This window comes from Canis lupus, chromosome 21 (genome assembly GCF_048164855.1).
Source record: "Canis lupus baileyi chromosome 21, mCanLup2.hap1, whole genome shotgun sequence".
In the NCBI taxonomy this organism is placed as follows: Eukaryota; Metazoa; Chordata; class Mammalia; order Carnivora; family Canidae; genus Canis; species Canis lupus.
This window is the reverse complement of record NC_132858.1, coordinates 21495454-21520579: the sequence shown is the minus strand read 5'-3', so window position 1 is coordinate 21520579 and position 25126 is coordinate 21495454. Positions and strand designations below refer to the sequence as shown.

The following is a 25126-nucleotide window of genomic DNA, read 5'->3' as shown; positions in this document are numbered from 1 at the left end:
GAATTCATCCAAATAGCATAGTCCATCATTTGCAGGAATGGAAGTTTCCCTTTTAGAGTTTCTTGCATACATACCTGTGATGGTTAATTTATGGGTCAAGTTGGCTAGGCTATGAAAGGGTAAACTCATTAAAAAAAAATACAGAAAATATATTGACCAAATGTATTTGCCCAAACACCTGTCTAGATATTGCTGTGAAGGTAATTTTTAGATGAGAGTAATATTTAAATCAATACACTTTGAGTAAAGCACATTACCCTTCAAAATGTGAGTGGTCCTCATCCAAACAGTTAAAAGCCTTAGAGGAAAAGACTCAAGTTCCCCAAGGAAAAAGGAATTCTGCTTCAGGACTGTGTTTGGTCAAGTGTCAGTATCAATTAATTCTTCACTGAGTCTCCAGCCTGCTAACTTGCCCTGAACATTTCAGGTATGCCAGATTCCCAATCACATGAGCCAATTCCTTAAAATAAATTTCTTTCTCTCTGGATATATACATCCTATTAGCTCTGTTTCTTTGGGTAATGCTTACTAATTAAACACCTGTCAAAATGACTAGAATAAAAAATAGTGGTAACACTGAATGTTGGTGGGGATTTGGAGAATCTGGATCACTCATACATTGCCAATGAGAATGGATAATGGTATTAACATTCTGGAAAATAGTTTGGCAGTTTCTTTCACAAGCTAAAGTGGACTCTATTCATTCATCTCAGTAGTTGTACTCTTGGAGATTATCTCTAAGAAATGAAAGCTTACCTTATGTAGAAATGTTCATTCATAGCGTCTTTATTCATAAAAACAAACCTAAAACAACTCAGATGTCCTTCAATGAGTGCATGTTAAACAAACCATAATACATAGGACGTACTATGGACTATTACTCAGCAATAGAAAGGAATAAACTATTGGTGCTTAGATAAACCTTAAGGTGATTATTATGAATGAAAAAAAAATTGGACTTTTTTTATTAGGAGAGATTAATGTATTAATTAAGTGATCTCTATACCCAGTGTGGGGCTCAAACTCACAACCCTGAGATCATGAGTCACACGCCATACCAACTGAGCCAGCCAGGCACCCCTGAAAAAAATCCAGTCTTAATAGGTTATATATGATTCCATTTATATAACACTGTTGAAATAACAATTATAGAAATAGAGAACAAATTAGTGTAGTGGGTATGGAAACAAAGAAGCTGCTTTGTTGTTACGATTCTGTATTTTGTTGATGGTACAATTCTGTATTTTTATTACAGTGGTAGTTACATGAAGCTATACATATAATAAACTTGCACAGAATTATGCACACACCCACACACATGAGTGAAAGTATAACTTGGTAGAATTATTATATAGTATAAACTCTGTGGATTATACAAATGTCAGATACACAGTTTTTGTATTGTACTATTATTCTGCAAGATATTAAAGTTGGGAGAGGGGATCCCTGGGTGGCTCAGTGGTTTAGCACCTGCCTTCGGCCCAGGGCGTGATCCTGAAGTCCCGGGATTGAGTCCCACATCAGGCTCCCTACATGGAGCCTGCTTCTCCCTCTCCCTCTGCCTCTCTCTCTCTCTGTCTCTCATGAGTAAATAAATAAAAATAAAGTCTTTAAAAAAAAAAGTTGGAAGAGGCTGAGTGAATGGTATATAAGACTCCCTGCACATTTCTTTCCAACTATCTATGAATTGATAATTATTTTTATGAAAAGTTGAAAAGAGAAGTCTCTTGCAGCCTGACTCGTACATTATCTGGGTTGGAAAAGATATATAAGTGCCTTGGTTTTTAACAAAGACAGTTACTCCATTCTTCTTCTTTCAACTTTGTAATGTTTAAAGATTGTCTTACTATTAGTATTCATACCATCCTTGCAGAATGCTTTATATCAAGGCAAAGTTAGGAAGCACAGTGGCAGCGTTGGTACGAAGCATTTACTGAAGGGTCAACCTTGCCTGAAGCTTATAGAACATGGTGTCTAGGGACATGCCAAAAATTTAGCCCTTGGAGGTACTAAGGTAACAGAAAAAGCTTCATTTACAGAGAAATTGGATGGATCATCGTTGCTAAGTGTTGTGTGTATCAAGATCCAGAATAGGAGTGATGACGAAAATTCAGTGTTAAACCTGGAGGATTATGGGATACAGGTTGTTATATTTTTGTGGTAATTCTGCTGTTACTGAAAAACCTAGATAAATGATTTTTTCATTTAAAACCTTTTTATATTATAGGAAATAAATGTTAATATGGAGAATGATTTTAAGAGTGATTCATCGTCCTCTACCTTTGCTCTTCAAAGTTCTTCGGAGACCATGTTTTCTATTCAGCTATTGGATTTCAAAACAAGTTTACTGGAAGCATTAGAAGAGTTACGTATGAGAAGGGTAAGCTCACTTTTAAAATCCTTTTTTAAGTTAGGGAACTTGATCTTGTCCAGCCATTTGGTTTAAGGAAAAAAAAGATACAACAAAATAACTTCTTATTTTGAAAGTAGAAATATAGAAGTATAGTCCAGATAATGAAGTAAAAGAGAAAAGGACAGATTTAGTCATTATCACAGAAGGGAAAAGAAGAATTTATAAAGCAGAAAGTAAAATGGATTTTTAGATTGTTAAATACTCTGTAAGTCAGATAGTATTTACTGAGTGCCTAGGAGTGCATAGGTATTACTATAGCTGACACTCTGGCTTATTTAAAAAAGAGCTGCTCTTCAGGAGGTTATATTTTTGTTAAAGGCTATGAGATAAGTGTCTATGAATGATTAAGTAATGAAACAGGACAATACATTAAGTGACAAAATAAATTTATGTAGTGAGTATTCTGATTCAAAGAATAAACTAAAAAAAACAAAAACAAAGAATAAACTAATAACTCTTGAGGTATTTAGAAAGGAAATAGCCTGGGGCAGCCCAGGTGGCTCAGTGGCTTAGTGCCTGCCTTCAGCCTGGGACATGATCCTGGAGTTCTGGGATCGAGTCCCACGTCAGGCTCCCTGCATGGAGCCTGCTTCTCCCTCTGCCTGTGTCTCTGCCTCTCTCTCCCTCTCTCTGTGTCTCTCATGAATAAATAAATAAAATCTTAAAAAAAAAACTGCAGAATTATAAACAGTTCTATTTAAAAAAAAGGAAATAGCTCTATAAAATTTTTTTAATTTATTTTTTAAGGTTTTATTTATTTATTTGAGAGAGACACAAAGAGTGAGAGAGAGAGAGAGATGGAGTGAGGTGATGGGTAGAGAGTGAAGCAGACTCCCGCTGAGCAGGGAGCCCCGATGTGAGACTTGATCCTGGAACTCCAGGATCATGACCTGAGTCAAAGGCAGACACCCAACCGACTGAGCCTCCCAGACACACTAAATTTATTTTTTTAAGATTTTATTTATTTGAGAGAGAGAGGCGAGGGAAAGAGAGAGAGAGCAAGCGAGAGGAGGAGCAGAGAGGGACAAGCAGGGAACGTGATATGGAGCTCAATCCAATGACCCGAGCTGAGATCAAGAGTCAGACACTTGGGGCAGCCCAGGTGGCTCAGAGGTTTAGTACCGCCTTCAGCCCGGGGCATTGATCCTTGAGACCTGGGATCAAGTCCCACGTTGGGCTCCCTGCATGGAGCCTGCTACTCCCTCTGCCTGTGTCTCTGCCTCTCTCTCTGTGTCTCTCATGAATAAATAAAATCTTAAAAAAAAAAAAAAAAAAAGACCTGAGGTAGATGCTTTACTGAGCTACCCAGAAACCCCCTGCTTTAAAAAAAAAAAAAAAAGTCAGACACTTAACTGACTGAGCCACCCATGTGCCCCTATATAAAATTATAAAAGTTGTTTCAGCAGAACTCTATTGTTCAAAATCCCTTAAAAACATTTCATTTCTGAGATTGTGGGTCTACATTTGAAGTGTATGTTGTCAGTTCTTTGTAAGATAGATAGATTGGGGTTGGTATGATTATTATGGAGAGAAGAAAATAAACTATAAAACTACTGCAATGATGGAGATGGGATCATTAGGATTTATATATAACTGTGAAGACAGAACAGAAGAGACAAGAAGGAAATCAGTAGAATTTGGTGGTTTCCTGAAAATGAGCTGTGAGAAAAAAGATCTGAAACCACATTTTTATTATGTGAATCTTGTTCTAGGATTTAAAAATATTGAAATTTGTTATAATAAGAACATTTAATTACTGCAGTGTTCATCCTATATAAAGGTATTTATTATCTGTATATTAAAAGCATATTTAATAAAGAAATCCTGCTAAAAAAGGATATGTTGGATAAGCATTAAAAAATAATTTTTGTAAGAATAGCTTAAGGTGGTATCTTTTCTAAGTTAAATCAAGTCTAGGTAACTATTTAGAATTTCATATTCTCTATGTTCTAAGCATTATATTTAATCTGTTTATATTTCCAACTTAAAAAATACATTTCCTTTGAAAATCTTTTGAAAGTTTCAGGGTAGCAAGAGGAAATGTGTTTTTAATAATTAAATGCAGATACATATATACTACTTTTAATAATAATCTTTACTGAAAGAAGACTTTATTCTTAAGAAGGGGAAAAATTCTTCCCTTTTATTGGAAAAGAGATGTATTGATTTTCACATTTACTGTGGTGGTAACACTATATCCCTATTGTGGGATTTTAATTTTTCCCCCATATTTTATTAGGAAAAATGAAAAAAATACGCAGTTGTTGAAAAAATTTCACGGTAAACATGTATATACCCACTGTGGTGGGTAGAAAAAATGGCATCCCAGTGATCTCCAAATCTTAATTCTGCATCTTTGAATATGTTACCTTACATGGCAAAAGGGATTTTGCTGTGGTGTCTGGATGGCTCAGTTTAAAGAAACTCTTGGGGGATCCCTGGGTGGCGCAGCGGTTTGGCGCCTGCCTTTGGCCCAGGGCGCGATCCTGGAGACCCGGGATCGAATCCCACGTCGGGCTCCCGGTGCATGGAGCCTGCTTCTCCCTCTGCCTGTGTCTCTGCCTCTCTCTCTCTCTGACTACCATAAATAAATAAAAATTAAAAAAAAAAAAAAAAGGATTCCTTTAAAAAAAAAATAAATAAATAAATAAAGAAACTCTTGGTTTTGGCCCAGGTCATGATCTCAGGGTTGTGGGATCGATTCCCACCTTAGGCTCTGTAGTGGGCATGGAGCCTGCTTGGTATTCTCTCCTTCTCCTCTGTCCTCCCCCCCACTCACTCTCCCTCTCTTAAATAAATACATCTTTTTTTTAAAAAAAGGGATTTTGCAGATGTGATAAAGTTATGAATTTTGAGAAGAGGAATTGTGCTGGATTATTCAGAGGGCCCAACATATTTATGAGGGTTTAGAATCAGAAGGAAGCAGGATAATATCAGAGAAAAAGATGTGATGACAGAAGTAGGGGGCATGGTGAGAGAGAGATTTGAAGATGTTGTGTTGCTGCCTTTGAAGATAGCAGAAGCAAGTCACAAGTCAAGGAATGCAGGTGGAAGCTGAAAGAGGCAAGGAATTTTTCTCTGGAGACTTCAAAGGGTATGCAGCCCAGACAACATCTTGATTTTAGTTAAGAACATATCAGATTTCTGACCTCCCAAACTGTAATAGAATAAATTTGAGTTTTAAGCCAACAAATTGGTTATAATTTTTTACAGCAGCAATGGAAACTAATATACCCACCACCCAGATTCTATACTTGATCTCGTATATATCCATATAACATTGGCCCTATTTCTTTGATACATTTCCATGCTGGTTTGAAATTAGTATACTTCAGTATGCATATCATTAACTGAAGTTCAATATTTATGTATTTTTCTTTTAATAGAAAATGTACATACAGTTGACCTTTGAACAACATGGGCTTGAACTGCCTAAGTACATTTATATGAGGATTTTTTTGGGTAAATATAGAATAATACTGTAAACACATCTTCTCTTATGATTTTCTTAACATTTTCTTTTCTCTAGCTAATTTTATTGTAAAAATACAGTATATAATACATGTGACATACAATATATGTATTAATCAACTGTTTATGTTACTGGTAAGGCTTCTGGTCAACAGTAAGCTATTAGTGGTTAAGTTTTTGGAGAGTCAAAAGTTATATACAGATTTTTGATTGTGCTGGGAGTTGGTGCCCCTAACCTTCAGGTTGTTCAGAGGTCAACTATACAATGAAATGTTTAGTTCCTAAGTGCACCATTTCATGAGTTTTAACAAATGCCTGTAACTGTCTCATCCAAATCCTTGTCAGGATATAGAACATTACTAACTCCCCCAGAAAGTTCCTTCATGTCCTTACTCACTTATTCCTCATCCTTATGTATCCAGAGGTAACCATTGTTCCAGTTTTTTTCACTAGGGATTAGTGTATTGCTGTTCTGGAAATTCATATAAATAGAATCATTACACTATATGTTCTTTGTATAAGTTTTCTTTTACTCAGCATGATATTTTTGAGATTAATTTGTTATTTTACATATCAGTAGTTTTTTTCCTTTTTATGATGGAGTACTAGTCTGTTACATAAATCTGTAACACAATTTGTCCATCCTAGTGATGGACGCCTTGCTGGTTTCCACTTGGTGGCTCTTATGAATAAAGCTGCATGAATATTTTTGTACAAAATGTTGGGCAGACATGTAGGACACGGCTAACCAGGAAAAGATCTTATTTGGGAACTATTTAAGAGATACTGATTACTTCACATGCCCTTCCTGCTCTGCTGAATCTTCATTGAAAATTTTTAATATTTCCCCTTGGTAGTCTGTGAATAGATATTTTTATTTAGCATTTTTTTAAAAAGAAAAAGGTAAAAAAAATAAAAAGGAAAAAAAGAAAAAAGAAAAAGTTTGAGATCCAATCAAAAGTAATAATTATATTTAATTTATAAAGTTAAAAATGTAGAACTAAAATACTGTTCTACAATTACTGATATGCTTGGATGGAATTGATTCTTAGGTCCTTGTATTGTTCAGGAGGTAACATATTGACCAACTATAGACTTTGTTTAGTTATGTAGGCATATTAAAATTTTCAGAGTAATCAGTAAGTGAATAGAAATAGGTTTGTATCATTCCAAATAGTGGAGAGAAAATATGTAATCATAATAAAGTATCTTTGATTTGATGTTGCAAATAGCCATAAAGAAAGAGTAATTTTAGATTTTAGCTGTCTCTGAAGTTTTATCCTGATAAAAAATACTGATGCTGTCTTCTTTGTATTCCAGAAGTTGGCCTAGGTAATCTCCATTTTTCTAACAAGTTTTAACACTGAAAGTTCTGTTCATGGTAAACTCAAGGCTTTCTTTTCTCTTTTATTTATCCCCTCCCCTTGCCTCACCAGAAAATGTCTTTGTTTTGCCATGGATTTGTAGGTTACCATTTTTGTTCTGTCAGAATTTTGAAGAGATTTTGTTGAATTCTTTTGTTGCAGTTGAGAAGTTTGATATTCATTTAATTGTCCCTCTGTGGGTAATCCATCATTTCTTTCTATTTGCTCGCTGGAGTTTCTTTTTATCTTTAATGGTTTGTAGTTTTAATGAGTCTGTATGAGATTTTATTTACATTTCTTGAGACTAATTTTGGTTCCTGAATCTTAGGAAAATTTTCAGCTGTCATTTTTTTTTTTTTTTTTTGTCATCTTTTTGAGTATTGCCTCTCTCTTATTTCTTCTATTATCTTCTATCTGGAATTCCCATTAGGTAGCATATTAGACCATGTCATTTTATCTTTTATGATTTTTTTTTAAAATATTTTATTTATTTATTTATGAGAGACAGAGAGAGAGAGGCAGAGACACAGGCAGAGGGAGAAGCAGGCTCCATGCAAGGAGCCCAACGTGGGACTTGATCCCCAGTCTCCAGAATCACGCCCTGGGCTGAAGGTGGCGCTAAACCACTGAGCCACCCGGGCTGCCCATCTTTTATGATTCTTAACTCTTTTCTAAGAGTTTTTTTTGCTTCTCTATTGCACTCTGGGTGTTTCGTTTTGTTGTATTTGCTGTTCTATTGCACTCTGGGTGTTTGCTTCTCTATTGCACTCTGGGTGTTTCGTTTTGTTGTTTCCTAATTGTCTCTTCAAATGTTTTTACTTGCTACCTAACTTGATTAGAGCTTTAAATTTCAGTGATTAAATTTTTCATTTCTGTAGTTTCTTCAAAGAATTTGCTATGGTCTGAATGTTTGTGTCCCTCCAAAATTCAAATGTTGAAACCTGATATCCAGGGTGATGATATTAGGAGGTTGGGTCTTTGGGAGGTGATTAAGTCATGAGGGATAGAGCCCTCATAAACGGGATTAGCACCGTAACAGAGCCTCCTAGCCCCATATGCAATGTGAGGTTATGAACTGGGGAGCATTTGTCACCAGAAATAGAATCTGACCATGTGGGCACCCTGATCTTAGACTTCCGGTCTCTAAAACTGTGAGAAATTAATTTCTGTTATTTGTAGGCTGCCTAGTGTGTGCTTTTTTGTTATAGAAGACTGAACAGATTAAGACAGTATCTAAAAATTTAATGAAATATCAATAAAAACCCAGGAGAATGTTTTTCAGAATTTTGCAGGATGATTCTAAGGTTATATCTATAAGAAAAATGTATAGGGGCACCCAACACAGTATTTGATCTCATGAGCCTGAGATCATGACCGAGTGAAAAATCAAGAGTTGGATGCTTAACTGACTGAGCTACCCAGGCTCTCTTTAGTATACTATAATTTATTTAGTTTTATTTTTTAAAGATTTATTTATTTATTTATGATAGACATAGAGAGAGAGAGAGGGGCAGAGACACAGGAGGAGGGAGAAGCAGGCTCCATGCCGGGAGCCTGGCGCGGGACTCGATCCTGGGACTCTAGGATCGCGCCCTGGGCCAAAGGCAGGTGCCAAACTGCTGAGCCACCCAGGGATCCCCAGTATACTATAATTTAAAACATCAGATACATTGGGAATTAAAGTGTTATTTTTTTTGTGAAAAACCTATTCAGATAATTTGAACAGTGCTTGTCTCATTCTTGCATGTCACTTACAATATGGAGTTAGCATTATTTCTCTGCCTTTACAACTATAATACTCTTGTTCAAGTTTGGATAAGCTTGCCACCGTTTATCCATTGCATTTTCAATGTTGTCAGATAACTTTGAGAACTCCTTCAGTGTGCTATTTTTGCTAGCATTACTAATTCTGGGACATCTTCATCCTTTTGATCACAATCATTTTACTTCTATAATCACTTTTTGTTAAATTGATGTTTATCTTCTTTCTATTCTTCTGGCTGCATTTCCAGTCTCTCAAATGACAGCAGTGTAAATATTCTTATGGTCACCTTTTTTTTTTTTTTTAAATAATCTGATTTTTATTCCAATATTTGGAAAACTGCTATATAATTTAGATGAATATACAATGATGTATAAATAATAATAACAAAGGCTTTCTAAAGAAGCACATTTATTTATTTTATTTTTAAATATTTTATTTTTAAATATTTTATTTATTTATGATAGACATAGGGAGAAAGAGAGAGGCAGAGACTCAGGCAGAGGGAGAAGCAGGTTCCATGCCAGGAGCCCGATGCGGGACTCCATCCCTGGACTCCAGGATCGTGCCCTGCCTGGGCAAAAGGCAGGCGCTAAACCACTGAGCCACCCAGGGATCCCCTAGAGAAGCACATTTAAGCTTAAGAAAAATTCCACAAATTGTTGACATGTTTTCTACATTCAAATTTAAATATTTTTCACATGAAATACTTATAATTGATTATAAAATGAAATTTAGAAGCACAAAAATGTGAATCAGCTCAAGTATCAGGTAGTCTTTATTTATTTTTATTTATTTATTTATTTATTTATTTATTTATTTATTTATTTATTTATGATAGTCACAGAGAGAGAGAGAGAGGCAGAGACACAGGCAGAGGGAGAAGCAGGCTCCATGCAGGGAGCCCGACGTGGGATTCAATCCCGGGTCTCCAGGATCGCACCCTGGGCCAAAGGCAGGCGCCAAACCGCTGCGCCACCCAGGGATCCCTCAGGTAGTCTTTATTAATAAGACTCAAGTCAGGGCAGCCCAGGTGGCTCAGCGCTTTAGCACCGCCTTCAGCCCAGGGCGTGGTCCTGGAGATCAAGTCCCACATCCGGCTCCCTGTGTGGAGCCTGCTTCTCCCTCTGCCTGTGTCTCTGCCTGTCTTTCTCTGTGTCTCTCATGAATAAATAAATAAAATCTTAAAAAAAATAAGACATCAAAATAAAAAATAGATATATTGAATTTTGTGTCTACTAAAATTAAAGGAGCATGAAAATATGTATTGCAAACTGGCCAGTTGACCAGAAGAATTTTCTAAAGAAACCTCTTCATGGTGAACTAAAAGATAGATAAAATGTTAATTTTTAAAAGGTTTACAACTGTCTTCTTTTGGAGAATAAATGACATTGATTTAAATTTTTATTGTATGAACTGGATTGACAAATCTAGCTTTATTTTAAAAAATTATTGGAAAAAAAATTAAAAAATTATTGGGCAGCCCCGGTGGCTTAGCGGTTTAGCACTAAATTTGTGCAATTACTCATGATACTGTTCCATAGTAACTGAAAATTGAACCATGTCGTTAGGTAACTGGTGGTGTTTATCCAAACAAGGTAACTGAAATTCGTGTTTATTGAAATCGTGAGGACTGCTTGTATATTGTTAAATGAAAAACGCAAGTTGTTTTTTAAAGAATTAAAGTATCACTTGCCATCAGGGAAATACAAATCAAAATCACAATGAGATACCACCTCACACCAGTGAGAATGGGGAAAATTAACAAGGCAGGAAACCACAAATGTTGGAGAGGATGCAGAGAAAAGGGAACCCTCTTACACTGTTGGTGGGAATGTGAAATGGTACAGCCACTCTGGAAAACTGTGTGGAGGTTCCTCAAAGAGTGAAAAATAGACCTGCCCTACGACCCAGCAATTGCACTGTTGGGGATTTACCCCAAAGATACAGATGCAATGAAACGCAGGAACACCTGCACCCCGATGTTTCTAGCAGCAATGTCCACAATAGCCAAACTGTGGAAGGAGTCTTGGTGTCCATCGAAAGATGAATGGATAAAGAAGCTGTGGTCTATGTATACAATGGAATATTACTCAGCCATTAGAAATGACAAATACCCACCATTTGCTTCAACGTGGATGGAACTGGAGGGTATTATGCTGAGTGAAATGAGTCAATCGGAGAAGGACAAACATTATATGTTCTCATTCATTTAGGGAATATAAATAATAGTGAAAGGGAATAGAAGGGAAGGGAGAAGAAATGGGTAGGAAATATCAGAAAGGGAGACAGAACATAAAGACTCCTAACTCTGGGAAACGAACTAGGGGTGGTGGAAGGGGAGGAGAGTGGGGGGTGGGGGTGAATGGGTGACGGGCACTGAGGGGGGCACTTGACGGATGAGCACTGGGTGTTATTCTGTATGTTGGCAAATTGAACACCAATAAAAAATAAATTTATTATTAAAAAAAAGAATTAAAGTAAATGTATAGTCAAAAAAAGCAGTTCTGGAAGGATATATATTACATCATTAGCTATGGTTATTTCAGAAGAGTAAAGTTCTTTGTAGTATTTTTGTATCTGTTCTGTAAATTTGAGGATGTTTTATAGTCAAATATTTAACATAAAGTATTTGGTATACCAAGAAATACTATATAAATCAACACCAATATAAAAACCAGACAATAGAAACAGTATATGATTTGGATATTGGATTTTAAACAGAAAGGGGGCACACCCCGGGTGGCTCAGTGGTTTAGCGCCATCTTCAGCCCAGGGCCTGATCCTGGAGACCCAGGATCGAGTCCCACGTCAGGCTCCCGGCATGGAGCCTGCTTCTCCCTCTGCCTGTGTCTCTGCCTCTCTCTCTCTCTGTGTATCTCATGAATAAATAAATAAAATCTTAAAAAAAATAAACGGGGCATTTTAAATAGAAAATGATATTTAATATTATAATTAATACATTGAAGAAATTAGAAAATTGAGAAAATAGGGGAAGAGATGGAAAATTTTCTCTGAGACTTCCAATTTTAAAATAATCAAGTGGAAATTCTGGAAGTAAAATATACAGTACCCCCCCCTCCCCATTAAGAACTCCCTAGATGTAACAGCTGCTTAAACACAGCAGAAGACAGAATTAGAGAACTAGCAGTAGAAAATATCCAAATGATAAAGTGCCACCTACAGATTAAAGGAACTCTGCAAAATCCAAGTGTGATGAATACAAAGGAAATCACACTGAGATGCATCAGAGAAGGACTACTGAAAAACCAAATGGAAAGTCCTAAAAGCAGCTAGAGTGGAAAAGATCCATCAAAGGCACATACAATTGATGGTGGAGTTCTCAGTAATAATTATTCAGCCCCAAAGACAATGCAGTGACACTTTAAAGTACTAAAAGAATAACTACCGGTCTAGAATTCTATTCTCTTAAAATATCCTCAAAAATAAAGGTGTGAATCTTAATTAATTTTTAAATGAATTTTTTAAGAAAGAAAGAAAGAAAGAAAGAAAGAAAGAAAGAAAGAAAGAAAGAAAGAAAGAAAGAGGGGATCCCTGGGTGGCTCAGCGGTTTGGCGCCTGCCTTTGGCCCAGGGCGCGATCCTGGAGTCCCGGGATTGAGTCCCGCATCGGGCTCCCGGCATGGAGCCTGCTTCTCCCTCTGCCTGTGTCTCTGCCTCTCTCTCCCTCTCTATGTCTATCATGAATAAATACATCTTTAAAAAAACAAAACAAAACAAAACAAAAAAAACAGAAAGAAAGAAATAAGGCAGGCCAGCCCAGTGGCTCAGCGGTTTAGCGCCTGCCTTCAGCCCAGGGCGTGATCCTGGAGACCCGAGATCAAGTCCCATGTCGGGCTCCCTGCATGGAGCCTGCTTCTCCTTCTGCCTGTGTCTCTGCCTCTCTCTCTCGCTCTCTCTCTATGCGTCTATCATGAATAAATAAATAAATAAATCTTTAAAAAAATAATAAAATCTAAAAAAAAGAAGAAAGAAGCCAGATCCAGGTACATTTATATGACATCCTGGAAGAGACAAAGCTATAGGGATGGAAAACAAATCAGTGATTGCCAGGTGTGATAGGCATTGACTATAAATGGAATGTGTAAGAGAATTTTTGGGAGTGATAGACCATTCTGTATGGTAAAGTAGTTGGAACATTACTCCACATGTTTGTCAAAGCCCATAAAACTACACCATAAACAGTGAACTATGAAGTATGTAAAAATTCAGTCAGGATTCAGAAGAATTACAAAATGGAATACAGACTGTGAAAATATATGTAACTGTTTCACTAACATAATGACATCACTTCAGTGAATGAAATGAGTAGGAAGAGAACTTGACTTAAGTAACTTTGGAAAACAGCATTTAACAAGATACTGTAAGGATAACACCAAAAAGGTGCATAAACACTTTCTAGTTGGTGAATTTGTTTCTCATGGGAATAAGGCTGAAACTATACATATGCTAGGGTTGAACAAATAAGCAAAAATTGTGGATAATGAGAGCTAGGTAGAATATTTTTCTCTGTTGAAGGAAGTTACAAATAAGCTAGACTGAGCTCTGTGGTCCTAGATTTGAGTTGGAGATACCACTATGAACTCATGATTTCATTATATATGCATATAAACAGATATAAAAATACAGATGTATGTATGTACATGAATTAGTATATTCTAGCTGCTGAAAAGGCCTAGAAATAGTGACACCACAGTATCAGCAACCATTTATAGTGCCCAGATCTTGGTTCTAAATATCTTATCTAAAAAGAAAAAAAAAAACTTATTTAATAAAAGAAACCAGGACTTCTTGGAGAAATGGCTTATTCCAGGGTTGGACATCTTATAGTCCTGGATAGTAAGGAGGAACAACATGTAAAAGGATACAGAAGCCAGCCTGAAAGAGCTCTTCATTCTTCATGGACAAAGCTGCAACAATTTGAGCAACAAAATAAGTAACGACAGTATTGGATTATAACCCAAAGAATATTGGATCCATTATTTCCTACTGATAGAAATAAATGATTGGGGGAGACAGAACGAAGAAGAGAACTAGAAAATTACCCTTAGAACATTAGAGTAATAATTGCTGCAGGCAAGATCCACTGCTGATTGCTAACATTGGTGGAAGAAACTTATAGGTGAAACAGAATAGTTGTATAGCAGTTCCTCCTCAAATTATTTGGTAAGTTACTGTGTTTTGTTTTTTAAATTGAACTATAATTAACATACAGTGTTACATTAGTTTCAAGTATACAACATATTGATTCAACAGTCTTATACATTACCCATTGCTCACCTTAATCAATGTAGTTCATGTTTGTCACCATACTATGTTTTTACAATATTATTGACTGTCTTCCTTATGCTGTAATTTTCAGTTGCATGATGACTTATTTTATAACTGGAAGTTTAATACCTCTTAATTCCTTTTATCTATTTTTACCTATCCCTCCCCACTTTCCCTCTGGCAAACACCAGTTTGTTTTGTGTATTCAAGAGTCTGTTTCTTTGTTCAAAGAATTTTTGTTTTTAGATTCCACAAGTAAGTGAAATTGTATAGCATTTGTCTTTTTGTATCTGAATTATTTGACTTAGCATAATACCCATCCATGTTGTCCCAAATGGCAAGATCTCATTCTTTTGTATGGCTGAATAATATTCCATTGTAAATACATATTACATCTTCATGATCCATGTATTAGTGGGCATTTGGGTTGCTTCTATATCTTGGCTATTATGAATAATGATGCAATAAATATAGTGGTGCATCATCTTTTTGAATTAATGTTTTAGTTTCCTTTAGGTAAATGTCCAGTAGTGGAATTACTAGATCTTACAGCATTACTATTTTTAATTTTTTGAGGAATCTCCTTACTGTTTACGATAGTGGCTGCACCAGTTTACATTTCCACCAGTGGTGCACAAGTGTTCTTTTTCTCCATATCCTCACCAAAACTTGTTATTTCTTGTCTTTTTGATTCTAGACATTCTGACAAGTGTAAAGTGATACCTCATTGTGGTTTGGGTTTGTATTTCTCTGATGATTAATAATGTTGAGCATCTTCTCATGTATCTGTTGGTCATCTCCCTGTTGTCTTTGAAAAGATGTCTGTTTAGGTCTTCTGTTCATTTTCAATTAAATTATTTTTTTTGGTATTGAGGTATATACTTTTTTTTTTTTTAATTGAAGCATAGTTGACACACAATGTTGTGTTAGTTTCAGGTGTACAACATAGTGATTTGACAAGTTTACCTTATGTTGTGCTCATCACAAATGTATTATGCATTTGTCACTATGGAACATTGTATAAGTTCTTTATTTTAGATATTATCTCCTCGTCAGATATATCATTTGCAGATATCTTCTCTCATTCAGGAGGTTACCTTTAGTATTGTTGATTGTTTCCTTCACTATGCAAAAGCTTTTTATTTTATTATAGTCCCAGTAATTTATTCTGCTTTATTCCTTTGCCTGAGGAGACATATCTAGAAAAATGTTGCTAAAGCCAAAATTGAAGGCCAATTACTGTTTGTATTTTCTTGTTTCAAGTCTCACATTTAGATCTTTAATCCATTTTGAGTTAATTTTTGTGTATGGTATTAGAAAGTGGTCCAGTTTCATTCTTTTGTATGTAGCTGTCCAATTTTCTCAACACCATTTGTAGAAGAGACTGTCTTTTCCTTACTGTACATTCTTTCCTCCTCTGTTGTAGATTAATTGACCATAAATATCCCTAGGTTTATTTCTAGGCTCTCTGTTCTGTTGTATTGGATGGTGTATCTGTTTTTGTGCCAGTACCAAACTATTTTGATTCCTACAGCTTTGTAGTATATCTTAAAACCTGGGATTGCAATACTGCCAGCTTTGTTCTTTCTCAAGATTGCTTTGGCTATTCATAGGTTTTTGTGGTTCCATAAAAATTTTAGTATTATTTTTTCTAGTTCTATGAAAAATGCTATTGGTATTTTGATAGGGATTGCATTGAATCTGTAGGTTCCTTTGAGTACTATGAACATTTTATCAGTTTTAATTCTTCCAGTCCATGAGCACTTGGTATCTCTCCATTTATTTTTGTTATATTCAGTTTTTTTCATTAACATTTTATAGTTTTCTTAGTATAGGCCTTTTACTTCCTTGGTTAAATTTATTTTTCACTGTTTATGATTTTTGGTGCAATTGTAAATGGGGTTGTTTTCATAATTTCTCTTTCTGCTGCTTCATTATTAGTGTACAGAAGTGCAATGGATTTCTGTAGATTTATTTTGTATCCTGTAGCCTTACTGAATTCATGTATCAGTTCTAGTAGTTTTTTGGTGGAGTCTTTCAGGTTTTCTGTAAATGTATCATGTCATCTACAAATAATGAGAGTTTTACTTCTTCCTTACCAATTTGGATGCCTTTTATTCCTTTTCATATCTAATTGCTATGGCTAGGACTTCCAGTACTATGTAGAATAAAAGTTGTGACAGTGGACATTTTTGTCTTGTTCCTGATCTTGGAGGAAAAGCTCTCAGTTTTTCACCATGGAGTATGATGTTAGCTGTGGGTTTTTCATATATGGCCTTTATTATGTTGAGGTACGTTCCTTCTAAACTCACTGTTGAGAATTTTATCATGAATGGATGTTGTACATTGTTGAATGCTTTGCATCTATTGAGATGATTGTATAGTTTTTATCCTTTCTCTTGTTAATGTGTTGTATTGCATTGATTGTTTTGTGAGTATTGAACCACCCTTGCATCTCTGGAATAAATTCTACTTGATCATGGTGAATGATTTTTTAAATGTGTTGTTGGATTTGATTTGTATTATGTTGTTGAGGATTTTTTTTATCTATATTCATCAGAGATACTGGCTTCTAGTTTTCTTTTTTTGTAGTGTCTTTGTCTAGTTTTGGTATCAGGGTAATGCTGACTTTGTATCATGAATTTAGAAGTTTTCCCTCCTATTTTTTGGAATAGTGAGAGAAGAATTAAGGTTTTTTTTAATTAATTTATTTATTTTAGAGACACTAGAGAGAGCAGGAGTGGAAGGGGCAGTGGAAGAGGAAGAGAGAATCCCAAGCAGACTCTGTGTGGAGCATGGAGCACAACAGAGGGCTTGATCTCACAACCCTGAGATCATGACCTGAGCTGAAGTCAGATGCTTAACAGACTGAGCTATGCAGGTACCCCAGAGTTGTATTCTTTTTTTTTTTTTTTAAAGATTTTATTTATTTATTCATCATAGTCACAGAGAGAGAGAGAGAGAGAGAGGCAGAGACACAGGCAGAGGGAGAAGCAGGCTCCATGCAGAGAGCCCGACGCGGGATTCGATCCCGGGTGTTCAGGATCGTGCCCTGGGCCAAAGGCAGGCACCAAACCGCTGTGCCACCCAGGGATCCCCCAGAGTTGTATTCTTAATGATCAGTATTTTTTTCAGGATCATGAAATTGTAGAATTTTAGGGGTATAAGTGCTGAGATAGTTTGTAGTCCAGCCTAAAGCCCAGAGCTTTTAAGAGACTAGTACTCTGATGTCTCTAATCCTTGTCTAAAGCTCTTCCACTGGACTGACTAATGCGGTCAACATAAAATTTGGCCATAATATAAAGGGTTAGATAGTAAAGTTTTTTTAAAGAAGCAAAACACAATAGACAATAAAATAAAGTCAAAGAAACTTTCTTAATTCCACTGAACTACAGATTTAATGTACTTAACTATGCTGTAATAAACAAAGTAACTCATTTTTTTCTGTATGGACCTAAATTGGTGATGATATTTTAAAGACATTTGTTTAAAATTAATGATCTTTGAATAAACAATCTGAGTCAACAGATAAATTTATATTGAATCCATAATATATGTTTTTTAGAAGTTAGACAACATTTCTGGTGATTCCCTTATCAGATTATATAATAACTGATTAGTAGGGATGAACCAATGGCAGAGGGGTCACAAATTCAATTTCCTTCAGGATTCAGGTAAGTTGGCATGTGATATGAATAGGTTAGGAATTGTGTTGAACTGGAGAGCCTTTGTCTTCAGTTCAACTTACATTTGCCAGTCAGCTTCAAAAACTTGTTGCCATTTAGAACAGTGAGTTCTGTATTATCAGTTCTTCCAGTTACTGAAGAGAAAATAGAAATCCAGACTTTAATAAGAAATCTATTAGATTCTAAAAATAGGAAGTGGGTTGAAAGTTTTTAAGCAAACAATATTTCTCAGCCAAATCATCTATACAGTGAGGATAAAAGAGCTCTACCACAAAACTTTCACTCTTAAAATATGTATTCATTTGATAACCTTTGAAAAACCACTACTCAGTCTTACCCTAAGAGAATTTGAAAATCAGTCATCACCTAATACTATATAAATTAATTACTATATTCTTACATATATATATATTATGTATGATAAAATTATGAAGAAAAGTAGTATAGGAGTTCAGAAAAAATGCATTAATTTATTAACTATGTGAAGAGCAGGAAATTTTAGAACTTTAAATTAGCAATATATAAAAGCCAGGAAATTTGAGCATTCTAAAATAGCAATGATTTGCTAAGGAAATTGTGAAGGAAATATGTGGTAAATAACATTAAGCCTCATTTCAGTGCCCTATAAAATTAGTTATGCTATGAGTAGAATTATACCCCTTTATAATTATAATGATTTGTAGAATATATGTCTCTATACCACATGGAAAACTGATAAAATGGGTGTTATCTGCAATGCTGAAAGGTAACATTATAACATATCTTTACTATTAGGATTTTAATTTAACTTCATGCTTTTATATTAAACATTACTATTTTTCTATTGGAACTTTTCATTTCTATCTTTCATTAGTTCTTCAAGCAGCTTTCATAAGTTATTAATACAAATCCTTACTGTCAATGAGAAAAATATATTAAATTTGGTAAGAAAATCCCATCTGTAACTTCAATAAAGTATCCAAGAATATAGAACCTTAGAAGTGTTCATTTTTTATTATCTGCCTTAGGACTACAAGGATTTAAGTGTTTTTATAAAAACAATAAAAGAAGAGTAATTTGATGGTTTATTTACTCTTTATAACCTTTAGAAAGTGTCATGCTTTTTTTAAAGTGCTTGCTTCAGGCTGTAGTTTTACAAGATGTGCTGTGTATTGGTCAGGCTTCTTCAATTCTTGACCCTGAACAGATTTAGGGACATAGTACATATAGCAGGCACATGTCCAAGCAGCCAAAACTGTAACTGGGTACTTTTATTCTCCTTTTCAAACTCAAATCCACCTCCTACGAAATTGCCCAATTCAATTTCTCGTGTTGTCTAATAAAATACTAATCATTCTTTCAGATAGTTTCTTAGTTTGATTAGCTACAAAGTATTCAAGATAAATATCAGTAATATACATGAAATAGCCTAAAAGTTTGTATTTTTAAAAACCTCTTTTCTAATTAGTATTTAAACTGTTTTCACATTTTTCAACTTAGTCTATTACAAAGGTTTCTGAAATAGAAAAATATTCTAAGAAAATTTGTAGCAATTCTTAATTTGTTTTTCTATTCAAGAAATATTTCTACTTGTTATTTTGAAATGTACCAAATATTCAGAATGTACTTGTATACTTAAAATAGGTAATATAATTTTGAATGTCTTTCTATCTTTTGTGGGATATGAAGATTAAATTCTGAGTTTTTTTTTTTAATTCTGAGGGTTTTTTTTTTTAATTTTTATTTATTTATGATAGTCACACAGAGAGAGAGAGAGGCAGAGACATAGGCAGAGGGAGAAGCAGGCTCCATGCACCGGGAGCCTGACGTGGGATTCGATCCCGGGTCTCCAGGATTGCGCCCTGGGCCAAAGGCAGGCGCCAAACCGCTGCGCCACCCAGGGATCCCCAATTCTGAGGGTTTTGAAGGAAAGGAGTGTATCATAGCAATCCATACTGTCCTACAGCACCCACAATCTCCTAAAGATAATGAAATAATGTGTTTAAGAGACTCTAGAGACAGATCATCTAGGTTCAAATATTAGCTCTGCTGTTTAGTTGCTATGTGAGTTTAGGCAAGTTACTTATTCTCTTGCTAACTTAGTTTTCCTCATCTGTAGAATAGTGATAATAAAAGTACTTACCTCAAAAAATTACACCTAGGATTAAGTTAATCAATACAGGAAAAGTACTTAGAAGAGTTTCTAAATCACAGTAAGATCTCAGAACCCATTTAAAAGAGAAGTGTATAACCGGGCCCACGTGAAGAAAGCAGTGTCTTGCACATTTTCAATCCAACTGCTTTGGGAAGATATGTGTGTAATATGTACCCCTTTTCCAAGCAAATGTGTATATTTTTATTTTCCTTTTTAGTATGTTTTGACCATAGTTACGTATTTTGGAAGAGCTTATATTTTCTCCTCACTTTGTTAATTGCATAGCATACCCTGTTGGTATACATTCTCTTCCTTATTCCATATTAGAAGAACCCTGACTGTGCCTAGGATCCACTTCTCACCAATGTGATTCAGGTAGATCCTTACTGATCTTAACTACACATAAAGGTCCAGTGTATTCCCCTTGCCAATGACTGACTTAGGAGTGGGTATGTGGCCTGGTTATGGCCAATGAGAGATTACATGTGTTGGGAAGCTTCTGGAAAAAGTTTTGTTATTCTTTTATTAAGAGATTATACTTTTTTTTTTACCACAGTGTATTGCCCTTCCTGACCATAATGCCTGCAATTTAGGCAGCCAAGTGATGAGAAGCCTAAAGAAAATAACTTAGATAATGGGAAAATGAAAAGATGGGCAAAACCATAGTCCTTGATGATACTGTTGAGCCACTGAAAATCAATGTTAGAAGTCATTATCATGTGAGATAAATCCCATAAACCATTGTGAGTTGGGGTTAGTTGTTGCTGCTTGCTGCTGAAAGCATTTTAAATGAGACAACTTTCATGAAAACCTATCTTTGAATACGTATTTGTGTATAAGTCAAAGAACATGTAAGAGAGGCATAAAGAAAATATTTCAGAACAAAAACATGTATTTTATCTGTTAACATTCACTTTTTGATCTCTTCAAAACATTTCATTGTGAAAATTGTCAAACATACAGCAAAACTGAAAGAATTTGACAGTGAACACTCATGCACCATTAACATATTCCTGTACTTGCTTTATCACATATCCATAGATTTATCCCTCTTTCAGCTTCATTTTTGGTCATTTCAGAGTAAATTTCAGGCATTGGTGTACTTCCTTCTGAGTACTTAAGACTGCAAATCATTAAGTAGAGTTCAACATTTGTTTACAGCTTTTTATTTCTTAAATTAATATACAGTAAAAGGTACAAATCTTAGCTGTACATTTGATGAGAATCATAGATCCATAAGATATAAAGCCTTATCAAGATATAAAATGTTTCTGTCTATCCAGGCCAGTTCTACTCCTACTCCCTCCCCAAGAGGCAACCACTCTTTGATTTTTTTCCCATTGTCAATTAGTTTTTTTCTAACATTTCATATAAATGGAATCATGCAGTATGTACTCTTTTAGGTAAGGCTTCTATCACTCAGCATACAGATCCATGTCTATCACTCAGCATACAGATCCATGTCTATTAAGTGTATACCTGTGTATTTCATTTTCTCTGGAGTGATTATAAATTATGTTGTGTTTTAAATTTTGTTTTCTGCATTTTTATTGTTAGTATATAGAAACATGATTATTTTGAGTGTTGATCTTGTATCCTGAAACTTTGCTGAACTCAATTATTAGGTTTGGGAAATTTTTTATAGATTCCTTGGGGTTTTCTATGTAAACAATCATGTCATGTACAAATAGAGACAATTTTCTTCTGATTTGTTTCCTTCCTTCTTTTTTTTCCCCCCTTGTCTTTCTCTTTACTTTTCCTCTTTCCTTTTCTGTCTGTTCATCCATCCATCTATCCATCCAGGCTTTTATCTCCAAATATGGTGTTTAAGTATAGTGTTTTTATGAATGTTCTTTATCAAATTGAGATATTTCTCTTTATTCCAAAATGGCTGAGAGTTTTTATCATGAAAGAGTGTTGGGTTTTGTCAGTTGCTTTTTCTGTATCAATTAATATGGTCATGTGATTTTTCTTCTTTAGCATATCGATATGTTGAGATACATCAACTTATTGACATTGAATCAGCCTTGTATATCTGGAATAAATTCTAGTTGGTCAAGATGTAGAACGTTTCATATGTTATTGGATTCTATTAGCTACTATGTTGTTGAGGATTTTTACATCAAAACTTGTGAGGGGTATTGGTCTTAGTTTCCTTTTTTTGTACTGTCTTTGTCTAATTTTGGTGTCACAGTAAACAGGTCTTATAAAATGAGTTGGGATGTGTTCCTCCTTCTTTTACTTATCTGGAAGAGAGTGTAAAAGTTATGTTAATTCTCTATATGTTTGGTAGAATTCCCTAGAGATGAAACCATTTGGGCCTGGACATTTATTTTTGGGGAGCTTTTTAAACCAGTGGCCATAGGGCTATTTAGATTGTGTATATTACCTCCAGTGAGCTTTGGTAGTTTGTAGTTTTGAAGAATTGGTCCATTTCTGTAAGTGGTCAAATTTATGAGCATAAACTTGTTTGTAGCATTCTCTTATTGACTTTTTAATGGCTGTGGTATCTTTGTACATGATTTCTTTTAGTTCTTAGAGCATATTTAATTGTTTATGTAAAGTTTTTGTCTAGTAAGCCCATTGTCTGCACTTGGTCAGAGACAGTTCTTTTTAATTTTTTTGCTTGTGGAAGGATCACACTTTGTTTCTTTGTATGCTTTGTGTTTTTTGTTGGGAACTGGACATGGACATTTTGAATATGTGGCAACTCTGGAAATCAGATATTTTTCCTTTTTAGGGTTGCTGCTTGTTGTCATTGTTTAGTGACTTTTCCTAAATTTGTGAAGTCTGCTGTTTCTGTCATGTGTGGCCACTGAAGTCATTGTGTTCTTAACTTAATGATTAGCTTAGTACTTTGTCAGAAATTTCCTTAAATACCCGGAGCCAAAAGAAACTAAAACAACTCCCAGCTTTGCAGATGGGCTCTTTTTATGCATGTTGGGGCATACCTTTAACACTACAGGGTCTTTTCAAGTCTACCTGTTAAATTTTTCAACAGAAGGTTCAGATTTCCCTAGTGATACCTTGTATTTATGGTATAGGCTGATTCAGGAGTGTTACATGATTTTAAACAAAATCAGAGGATTTTTCTAAATAACTGCTTCCTGTGTGGCTTTGGACCTTGTTCCTTGACTGTGAGTCTTCCGTTTGTGCTATCTCTGAGAGTCTTTGCAGCCCTCCCAGCTGATCTCCCTATTCTTTTTATTCAATACTAATTTGTCAGGTGGTGGCTGCAGGTGGAGGGAATAAGGGCATTCTCTGACATTGTTAAATTTCAGTACTTACATGAAATTGTCTCAGGGTGAGGTCTTCACAAGAGTTCTAATCCCTCTTTTGTTTTTAATGCTAGGCCTACTGTATTCCTGCTGTTTTTCTGCTTCTTCCCCAGTGGTAGAGCTGTTATTTCCTAGCTTGCTTCCAGTGCAGTGGCTTTCCACAGGAGCTCTCATGCTGTAGTTTTTATTGCTCCTTCCCCTATTGATGAGGCCCTTATTCAATAACTTAGGGGAGTTAAGGAAGACCAGTCTGTCTTGGTAGAGTTTTCAGTGGTGACTCGTGGTCCCCTTTCCCAGCTGTAGAGGGTTTCCACTAGTGTTCTTAAATACGGTTTTTTGTTGCCCTTTCCCTTACAGAGTAAGATTCTTGAGCTGTAAGGGAAATAGAAAAGATGGGTTGTGACTGCTCTTCTTTTCCCCAGCCAGTCCCGCAGGGGAAAGCTCAGATTGCTGAATTCTTCTTATCCTTCCTTGTAAGCACCCGATGGACATCTGGAAGAAAAACCTGGTAAAAAGTATAAAGCCTCCTTATTTCTGCTGCCCCTGGGAATTCATATTCTTATACTAGTCCACGTTCTGCGTTTAGCAATTGTTTAAGAACTTCCAGCTGAGTTTTTTCATCAGCACTCAGTGGTTTATGTACCAGGTAAGCAAATCCTGTGGTTCTCTTCTCCTTGCAGGAGAGAGTTATCCAGAGTTTGGATTACTTGAATGATCTGATTTCAGTTCTCCGATGGGTTTGTCTATTTAATTTGCATTTTGTTCAGATTTTTTCTTGTTGTAAGCATGAGGGAATGCTTTTTTAATCTCTCTAGAAAGAGCCAAAATGGAAAGTTTCAAAATCTGCTCGCTTCGGCAGCACATATAGTGGAAAGTTTTAAAATCCTGATTTTCCTAACATTTTTCTTTTTGATTTAGGAAGCAGAAACTCAATATGAAGAGCAGATTGGTAAAATTATTATGGAGATCCAAGAACTTAAATGGCAAAAGGTGAGTTGTTTAAAAAGATTTATTTACGAGAGAGAGAGAGAGAGAGAGAGAGAGAGAGAGAGCGCGCAAGAGAGCGAGCGCATGGGAAAGCACACTGAGTGGTGGGGGAGGGGTAGAGGGAAGAGAAACTCAAGCGGACCTTGCTGAGCATGGAGCTGATGTGTGGCTTGTCTCACCACTCTGATATTATGACCTGAGCCAAAATCAAAGTCGGATGCTTAATGTACTGAGCCACTCAGGCACTTCAAAAGATGTGTATTTTAATTTTTATTTCAGGTTAGACTTTTTAGCATCTATTTAAAGAAGTATTCTAACTTAATTGAAATTTGAATTTTTAATTCAATTTAATTTAAATTTCCTAAACATATTTGGGGATTGTATATTATTTTAAACAAAGTATTAAGAGAATTCTGACTAAAACTGTTTTTAATAACATTTGAACCTCCAGAACCTTGAGAATGAAAAATTTTTTTCAGGCTTTTTGATAATAGTGCTGCAGACTACTATGATCTATTTAATACTTTAGAAACACAATATGTGTTATAATGGAGTCAGAATATCTTTTAAGAAGTAAAACCTCTTTATTTTCCCAGGCTGTTATTATATACCATAACCAAATATTTAAAAAAAACTCAGTAGCAGAGGGACATCTGGTTGGCTTTGTCAGTAAACCTGTGACTCTTGATCCTGGTGTCATGAGTTCAAGCCCCATGTTGGGTGTGGAGCCCACTTAAAAA

The 25126-nt window shown here is 35.4% G+C and overlaps 1 protein-coding gene across 16 annotated transcripts in view; it reads left to right on the top strand.

The window, feature by feature from the left end:
* Positions 1 to 25126, top strand: part of CCDC73 (coiled-coil domain containing 73) — a 139440-nt gene that overhangs the window by 29264 nt on the left and 85050 nt on the right. For 10 of the 16 annotated variants that reach the window (XM_072791027.1, XM_072791028.1, XM_072791036.1 and 7 more), the window contains 2 exons: positions 2228 to 2380; positions 24318 to 24389. In XM_072791027.1, coding sequence (XP_072647128.1) covers positions 2228 to 2380; positions 24318 to 24389 — 225 coding nt within the window. Of the gene's footprint in view, positions 1 to 2227; positions 2381 to 24317; positions 24390 to 25126 lie in introns of those variants that run through there. The other 6 variants (XM_072791035.1, XM_072791032.1, XM_072791040.1 and 3 more) reach the window with 2 other exon arrangements.